At 37.1% G+C, this 9,765-nt stretch overlaps 1 protein-coding gene across 3 annotated transcripts in view; it reads left to right on the forward strand.

Annotated features, from left to right (window-relative positions):
• The window catches only part of LOC114168485 (ARM repeat superfamily protein), a 46,862-nt gene extending 37,813 nt beyond the window's left edge, over positions 1–9,049 (forward strand). Inside the window, exons 26-27 of one of the 3 annotated variants that reach the window (XM_028053323.2) lie at positions 6,541–6,618; positions 8,578–9,049. In XM_028053323.2, coding sequence (XP_027909124.2) covers positions 6,541–6,618; positions 8,578–8,775 — 276 coding nt within the window. In that variant the 3' untranslated portion in view covers positions 8,776–9,049. Of the gene's footprint in view, positions 1–6,540; positions 6,619–8,577 lie in introns of those variants that run through there. The other 2 variants (XR_003600684.2, XM_085669060.1) reach the window with 2 other exon arrangements.
• The last annotated feature ends 716 nt before the right edge of the window (positions 9,050–9,765 follow it).

Here is a 9,765-nt window from a genome sequence, read left to right on the forward strand (position 1 = left end):
GAAAACCTAACATAGACGTAACACAATTAGGTGCCCAAATGTCAGAGTGAACTAAGGCAAAAGGGGATTAAGCACCATGTGAAATACTACGAGAAAAGAAACTACAACTATGCTTGCCTAATTGACTAACAAAAGAGTGAGTTAGACTAACAAAAGATGTTCTTGTGTGTGCAATACAAGCAGTGGAACTAGAGGGCTTATGATCTTCACACCATTTAAGAAATTCATTGATGATAGCAAATTTGTCAGCAGGAGCAGATTAAGGAGGATCCATAGCAAAGGATTGGGATGGAGGATCAATTTGAGAAACAACAGTAAATCGAGGTGGACGACCATGTAAAACATAAAAACTATCAATTTTTGTCGCCTAGCTTGCCACAATGGTCACACTTGGGACACCCTTTTCCTGGCTTGCGAGAGCGATTGCGATCATCATCTTGAGATGCCAAACAGAGGAATCATTGGTAAAAATAGGTGTAGCATTGGAAGGTTGACATGGCACATGCAAAAGGGTAGAACAAGTAGAAGTAAAATTGGGAATAACAGGAGAACCCAAAATCTGATCACGGACATTGGAATATTTATCGAAAAAGCCCGTATAAAGTCAAAACCATGAAGAACTATGACTGTTGGTCTGTTTCTTCTGCAAGAGTAAAGGTAGGAGGTAATACTTCATTAAATTCATGAAAAAGAGCATTAATGGGTGGTCCGTTAGCGGTCCAATATCGGGTGGAACAAAATGTCCAAGAAAATTCGCTAGAATAGGCTTGAACTTGGTTCTGATACCATGTTAGAAGTGGACTTTAAGCCTAACTTAACCCCACAAAACCGGCTTAGTAAGGTGAGGTTTGCGCCTCACTAACACATCGACTAGAGATAAGGCCAATTCACAATATATATATATATATATATATATATATATATATATATATATATATATATATATATATATATATATATATATATATATATATATATATATATATATATATGAGGTGCAAACCTCACCTTATAAGCCGGTTTTGTGAGGTTGAGTTAAACTTAAACTCCACTTCTAACACTTACTAATTCCTTCACGAAGTTTACTTCTTATTTTATATTAAAGTATATTTCAACAATTATGCTTAGTTTCTTGCAACACTTCCTAAGAGTTTAGATATATAATAGGTATTAAATAAATTTTAAATTTTAAATTTCTTGATAACTTAAGTGTTGTATTTTTTTTATGTAATTTTAAAATTTAATAAATCTTCTTAAAACACTAATTAAAACAATTTGTTTTTTTGAGTTTTGATCTAAAAAGTAGTTTAACCGCAAAAATAGTCTAATTCTAAGCTTTAGTTTTAGCTCGCTGAACCAAAATAGTTCAATTTAATTTGTCCAAATAATTTATGTTCAGTCTAGTTCGAGTGAAATTGTTTTAGTATTGTTAGATGATATAATATTGTGTTTAATAGTTGGGCTCAGCCCATTATGTATTTCTGGGATTTGGCCCATTATCAATATAAATAAACTGTCCTTTGTGTAGGGTTTACACAAGGGAGATTAATCCCAAAACCCTATTTCACCTTATTTTACATGGTATCTAGAGCTTAGGTTAGTTTACTACAGCCACCGTCCCGCCGCCGCTCATTGCCGCCGCTTCTGCCGTCGTCACCGTCGCCTCCGCCGCCGCCGCCGCCGCCGGAGCTGCAGTTTCGACCGACGACCAGACGGTTTTGTTCGTCTCGGCCAGGCGACTCCAACGCCGCAGAGATCGCCGCCATCGGAGCTCTCACGCGCCTCCACGCGCCGCCACCTCTCCGCCGCGCGTGACGGCGCGTCGCCGGTCGTTTTCTGCGCCGATCAACTTCGCCTGAATCGCCTTCTTGAGCTCTTTCTGAATCTTTGGTTGTTGTTTCAATCGGAGCACCTTGAATTTTTAGGGTTTCTCCCTCTATGGCTTCTTCCGCTGCCAATTCGAGTGTGTCATCTTCAAGCACTCCGCTGTCTGAACCCTCTGTTTATACCAACTACGTCAATGTGCATTTATCCATTGACAAGTTGGATGGCACAAATTACGCGACATGGGCATCCGATGTCAAACTTTGGCTCAAGAGTCAAGGATATGAAGATCATCTCACCCAGAGTGTAACTACAGTTGCTGCAGATGAAGTTTCCTGCTGGACGAAAATTGATGCCCAATTATGCATCGTCATTAAGTCCACCATTAACTCTTCGCTGAAACAAATGTTTCGTTCATATGAAACATGTTCAGACATTTGGGCACAGGCCAAGTTGTTATACACCAATGACACTCAGCGTCTTTATGGTGTTTGCCAGGATCTTTTCAAAGTTGTTGCTCCGCAGAGTCCTGGACCCATGGCTGAATATTTGGGCAAAATTCATGCCCTTCTGCATGAGTTTAATGAGTTATTGCCTCCGGCCTCCACTCCAGCTGAAGAACTTGAGCAACGGTCAAAGTTCTTTATGTTATTGGCATTACATGGTCTTTCTGATGAATATTCCCATGTTCGCGACCAGATTTTGGGATCTCCTGTTGTGCCCAACTTCACTGCTACTAGTTCTGCCCTTTTACGTGTGCCAAGAAAACAAATCATTGATACATCTACTTGTACTGATGATTCCTCAGTCTTGGTCTCTCAGCGGGATGATCGCAATCGTTCTCGCAAGCCGGGAAAGGGACGACCCAAGTGTGACCATTGTGGCAAATTAGGCCACAAGATTGACAAATGTTATGCTCTACATGGACGTCCTCCTCGGTCTGCTGCAGTAATTCACTCTGATCCTCCTCCCCGATCAGCGACTGTGGATCCTGCTTCATCTGATACCGCAGGGCACCCTGCCATTTTCAACGACTTTCTCAAATGGTATGAGGAACGTCAAAGTTCTAGTTCCACTACATCTGCCTCTGTTGCACGCACAGGTACATCATTCGTTGGCCTGACTCACTCTGATTCTCTTGGTCCTTGGGTTCTTGACTCAGGCGCCACAGACCATATTACTGGTAACAAATCTTTGTTTTCTTCTTTGTCTTGTCCGGATCATTTACCCTCAGTTACAATGGCTGATGGGTCTAGAGTCTCATCTCATGGTGTTGGTACTGTTAATATTTTTCCATCCATATCCATTGATCATGTTCTTTATGTTCCTGGGTCTCCATTCAATTTATTATCTGTCAGTCGACTAACTCGTTCTCTTGATTGTATTATTTCTTTTACCAAAGATTTTGTTTGTTTACAGGACCGGAGTTCGAGACACATGATTGGCACCGGATGTGAGTCTCATGGTCTGTATTCACATGTTGGCGCGGCTATGGAATCACCATCCCTTCTTCATGCACAATTTGGTCATCCCAGCCTTGCCAAACTGCAACAACTTGTCCCCAGCTTGTCCAAGTTATCTAGTTTGTCGTGTGAGTCTTGTCAATTAGGAAAGCATAGTCGTAGTTCGTTTCCTTGTAGTGTCTCACAACGAGCTTTGTCCCCTTTTGCATTAGTTCATTCGGACATTTGGGGACCTAGTCGTGTTAAGTCTACTTTAGGTTTTCAGTATTTTGTTGCTTTTATTGATGATTATTCAAGATGTACTTGGTTATATTTAATGAAAAATCGTTCTGAGTTGTTCTCTATTTTTCAATCATTCTTTCATGAAATTAAAACACAGTTTGGGGTTTCTATCCGAAATTTGCGGAGTGATAATGGTCGTGAATATCTCTCTCAATCCTTCAAACATTTTATGGCTTCTCAGGGCATTCTTCATCAAACATCATGCGCTTATACACCCCAACAAAATGGAGTGGCTGAGCGCAAGAATAGGCACCTTATTGAAACAACTCGCACTCTTTTAATTCATGGTGCGGTTCCTTCACATTTTTGGGGTGATGCGGTTCTTACTGCTTGTTATCTTATTAATCGCATGCCTTCTTCAGTCTTGCATAACCAAGTTCCTCATTCTATTTTATTTCCTCACGACCCTCTTCACCCTTTACCTCTTAAAGTCTTTGGGTCCACATGTTTTGTTCATAATTTTAGTCCTAGCTTGGATAAGTTGTCTCCGAGAGCCCACAAATGTGTCTTCTTAGGATTCCCCCGCTCACAAAAAGGGTATAAGTGTTTCTCTCCTTCCCTCAACCGTCATTTTATCTCCGCTGATGTCACCTTTGACGAGTCTTCTTTTTACTTCACACACCCCTCTTCTCGTTGTGAGCCACCATCTACTACTATAGATATCCCTGTTGTGTGTGATCCTCCTAGTGTGCCCACTTCCAGTGCCACCTCGGATTCTCCTCAGCCACCTCCGAGTGTACCTATTGCGGATAGACCACCTCTTCAGGTTTATAGCAGAAGACATCGTTGCCAACCACCAACTCATGACTCACATCAAGTGCCGAGTTATTTGTCTCCTCCGGTTCCAACAACTGAGTCTGATCTTCCCATTGCCCTTCGTAAAGGTATGCGTTCTACCCGTAATCATTCCCCTCATTATGCTGCTTTGAGTTATCATAGAATCTCTCCATCTTTCTATACATGCCTTTCGTCTATTTCCTCTTTGTCAATTCCAAAATCTTTAGGTGATGCATTAGCCCACCCTGGTTGGCGTCAGGCAATGCTTGATGAATTGAGTGCTCTCAGGCATAGTGGAACATGGGATCTTGTTCAATTACCATCCGGGAAATCTGTTGTTGGTTGCAGGTGGGTCTATGCTATCAAAGTTGGCCCTGATGGCACTGTTGACCGTCTCAAAGCTCGCCTTGTTGCCAAAGGTTACACACAGATCTTTGGTTTGGATTATGGTGATACTTTTTCTCCAGTGGCCAAGATGGCATCTGTTCGCTTATTCATTGCCATGGCTGCTCTTCGCCAATGGCCTCTTCACCAACTTGATGTCAAAAATGCATTCCTCAATGGCGATTTGAATGAAGAAATTTATATGGAACAACCTCCGGGTTTTGTTGCTCAGGGGGAGTCTTCTGGATTGGTTTGTCGTCTTCACAAATCTTTATATGGCCTAAAGCAGTCTCCTCGGGCCTGGTTTGGAAAATTCAGTAGTGTTGTTCAACAATTTGGCATGTCTCGCAGTGAAGTGGATCATTCAGTTTTTTATCGTCACTCCAGTGCTGGATGTATCTACTTAATAGTGTATGTTGATGACATTGTTCTCACAGGAAGCGACAACCTTGGCATCTCCCTCTTAAAGCAACATCTTTGTCGTCATTTTCAGACCAAAGATCTTGGAAAACTCAGGTATTTCTTGGGTATTGAAGTAGCACAATCCAATAGTGGTATTGTCATATCTCAGAGGAAATATGCATTGGATATTCTGGAGGAAACTGGATTAATGAATTCTAAAGCAGTAGAAACACCTATGGATACTAATATTAAACTTCTACCTAAACAGGGGGAGCCTTTCTCAGATCCTGAACAGTACAGACGGTTAGTTGGAAAGTTGAATTATCTTACTGTTACTCGTCCTGATATTTCCTTTGCTGTTAGCGTGGTGAGTCAATTCCTTAATTCCCCATGTGAAGAACATTGGAATGCAGTTATTCGCATATTAAAGTATATCAAAAGCTCTCCTGGAGAAGGTTTACTATATGATTCCAACTCTGATACAAAAGTTGTATGTTATTCAGATGCTGACTGGGCAGGATCTCCTTCCGACAGAAGATCTACTTCCGGATATTGTGTCTCAATTGGTGGTAATTTGATCTCTTGGAAGAGCAAGAAACAAAGTGTTGTGGCAAGATCTAGTGCAAAAGCAGAATATAGAGCTATGGCTTTAGCCACATGTGAACTTGTTTGGCTTAAGCAATTGCTTCAAGAATTGCAATTTGGAGATGTCACTCAAATGACACTCATATGTGACAATCAGGCTGCTCTTCATATTAGCTCTAATCCTGTCTTTCATGAGAGGACCAAACACATTGAAATTGACTGTCACTTCATTCGAGAAAAAATCCTATCCGGGGACATCAAGACCGAGTTTGTCAACTCAAGTGATCAATTAGCAGATATTTTCACTAAGTCTCTTCGAGGACCTAGAATTGATTATCTTTGTTACAAGCTTGGTACATACGATTTGTATGCACCAGCTTGAGGGGGAGTGTTAGATGATATAATATTGTGTTTAATAGTTGGGCTCAGCCCATTATGTATTTCTGGGATTTGGCCCATTATCAATATAAATAACTTGTCCTTTGTGTAGGGTTTACACAAGGGAGATTAATCCCAAAACCCTATTTCACCTTATTTTACAAGTATAGTTAAGATTATTTTACAATTTATTACAGTTCAACATTTTGAACACCCTAGTTCTGTAATCAAGTTATTATAATTTCACAAGAGATGAGGTATTCCTGTATCAGACTAAATCTTGATTCCAAAACTAGAATACTATATTTAAAGTTAAAATTTGAATGAACTTACGAGGTATTCTTATTATTTTAACTTAGTTATTGAATTAGGGAGTTGTAACATTGCTTTCTTGCTGTGCTGCTTCTGTCACTACTAAACTGAACTACCCATGTTTTGGATGCAGCTTACCTTGACAATGTTACACATTCTAAGCTTTGTCTCAAGTTCAAACGATCAACAGCTGAAAGATTTTCTTGTGATGGTATGTATTTTATCATGGAAGAAAAAATATAGCTAAGCACATGCAGATGGAATTACATTTTCAATGGCTATTACCCAAGAGCAATACATGATAACAGTTTGAAGTATATAGTTCTGTCTCTTGATTTATTCACAACCAAAAAGTAAATTATACAGCTAGCACAGCTTCTTCTTATTAATGGTTTGGGAGATTTGTGATGAAAATTAGATAGGGCAGCCTATACTTGAAATATGAGACAAAAATTAATAACTTCACAATTGCTTGTGTACAGGCTGATTACAAATATGTACATCGTGTCTCATTAATTTCTTCATAGTATATGCTATGAAAGATCGTACAATCACAATTGCAAGAAATAAAACAGAAACTAATTGTACGCAAACGTATCTGTACAAAGAAAAATAGAAACAGGTAAGTCCTTTGGAAAAGTGTTGGCCATCTTTTTGGAGAGATCTTGAAAGTTCTATGTATGAAGTTCGTATATTTGCCAGTTGACACCCAGAAAACACATGATGTTCTGAGTCAACTATCTAGTTCTTCCTTAAGGAAGTCTCTAGGTATATGTGCTTTCACCTATCATGGTGAATTGGATTATTGGCAATGCTATTGGATCTTTTCTGACAAATTGTCTATCTATGATAACTCTGCATAGTCGTTACTCTATGCATCTGTCTCTTATGACTTGGGGTAGGTGTACCTTATGTTAAAATAAATTTATTGTATATTAGTTAAACTTTTTCTAGTATAATAATCAAATTTATAAATTGTTTCAGAGGTTTATTTGGACTCAAGTTTGACTACCTCGATATTTATACTGTTTTTTTACATCTACTTCAACAAAAATCATATAATTACTAGGCTTGTCTCTGTCATGGCAATTATATCTGTTGGAGAATTATTATGAATTTCTCTTCATTGGACAAGCTGTACCTTATGTTATGTTTGTAATTTTTTATTTATGTTAGTTACCCATTTTGAAGCTTACAAGTCAAATTTATAAAAAGTTTCACTACTTCATTTGTACTCTCGAGGTTGAGGACTTAATACTTTATACTCCTTTTTTACATATAATTACAAGGCTTCTCTCAGCTATGAAAATTATATCTGTTGGAGAATTATTATATGGAACATCTCTTCATTGGGCAATATTTTTGTCAGATGGTGTTGCCGCTAATTTCTTGTTAGTCACCAAATAGCATGATTTTTAAGGTAGCTAACAGTTTTGGGTCTTCAAATCTATTTTAAAAGTGAAAATTAGAAAATTTAAGTTAAAGTTTAGTAGCTTTTTGTACTTTTTATCACAGAAGTCACTTTGGTTGTTGTTGAGTCTTAGGATTGTGTTTTCCCATTTAATGAAAATACACTCTTTTTTCATATTTTCTAAGATTGTGTTTAGTTTCTTGAGAGAAACTTCAAAATAGACGGGCCAAATAGTCTCGTGAGGTATAGAATAGCATCATCGATGGAAAAGTTAATCTTAAATCCTCATGTTTGATTATATTGTTAATTTTTCTCACTCTCACTTGCATATAAATTAGTACACAGTAATACAACATTTTGTATATAACATAGTAGTACAGATCCTATTATTTTGCACGTTTACTACGTACCTTGTACTGGAAGGTTGTCTCTCTGCTTTGTTATCATTTGATTATAGTATTGATTTGAACATTCACGCAATAATGTTTCGTACTTTAAAAATAAAACTAGACCGAAGAACTTTTGAAGAGGTAGTACATCCTAATAATCATCTATATGTTTGTTTTCTGGACTAAAGGTGATGCCTTCCTTTTTGTCACCTATCCTTCTTGTGTATATACGCTGGCATAGCAATTTCAGTTTTTTGTTTTTTTTTTTTAATGTTGTAATTTCTTGCAGATTATATGATCATGTCTTCTCTGATAATCTTTGATGGAAATTTGACTAATCAATTTTCCTTCTGCTTCATTTGTGTAATAGAAAGACTTGATTCTTGAAGACTGGTTCAAGGGATTATGCTCGTCCGGCGAGGGCATGATTGATGCTCAAGATAAGAGCATTGCAGACAGAAAAAGATTAATGGTATGTAGTGCGTTACAGTCGTTGATTGAATTATACAGAGATAAACAACAGGATGCAATAGCTGAGAAGTTTGAGAAATTGAGGAACAATATGTGAAGGAGTTGTAAAACGGCAATGGTGGAAATGATGGGCTATGGGAGCCGAACTAACCAGTCTTCTAGAGAATATTTATTCAAGGCACTCTCGGGATGTATTATAATTTTGTAGGAGAGATTGCTTTAATATGATGTTTTTTAATACGTATTTTTGTTATTTGTAATTGTCTACTATTTTGTGAAATTCTCTCAACTTTCTATGTAATTTATGAGAAAATTACGAATACCCAAGCATATAAATCATGATTTTGAGCATAAAATAATCATTTTCTAAATGTCCAAGACATTTATTAGTGCATCTGTTAAGAAAATTGATAATTGCGGTTCCATCACTGAAGTGGTGGTTCATGTTTGATTTAGGTTTTTCTTTTTCTGGTAATCTCAACGGAAGCGTTTATAGCAGCAACAATTTTTTTCTTTCTGCTAAGGTAGCTGTTTGTAAGAATGGTAATGGAGGGTGGGGATGGATTTTGCTATCTCATGTTCATTTCCGTACAAAAAAATTAGTTAAATTACTTTTTTGGTTCCTTTATTTGTTATGAAATTTTATTTTGGTTTTGACGTTTTTCGTTGTCTCAATTTGGTTCTCATTTTCTTAAAAATGATTTAATTTGGTCTTTACCGTTAACTTTGACTAGACGGTGTTAAAGTCAATACCATGTGTTAATTTCTGGTTTTTTTAATTTTTTAATATTTTTTAAAATTTTTTTAAAATTTTTTTTAATTTTTTTAATTTTAAAATTTTTATTTTAAGTTTTTTTCTTTTTGACATGTATTACTTCACAGTTATGTCACGTGTCAAAGTGACTCAATTTGGTCTTTATATTTGTTTTTAGTTTTTATTAGTCTCAATTTTTATAAAAATGAAGCAATATTGTTCTTCCTCAAATTGACACTAAATTTATTTTATATAAATTTTATGGTGATATTCTTACTAAAATTAACATTTTTATTAAATATTTGTATAAATATTTTAAATTAACTTTAAATT

This window comes from Vigna unguiculata, chromosome 11 (genome assembly GCF_037176805.1).
Source record: "Vigna unguiculata cultivar grain cowpea cultivar isolate G323 ecotype 2 chromosome 11, ASM3717680v1, whole genome shotgun sequence".
Taxonomy (NCBI): domain Eukaryota; kingdom Viridiplantae; phylum Streptophyta; class Magnoliopsida; order Fabales; family Fabaceae; genus Vigna; species Vigna unguiculata.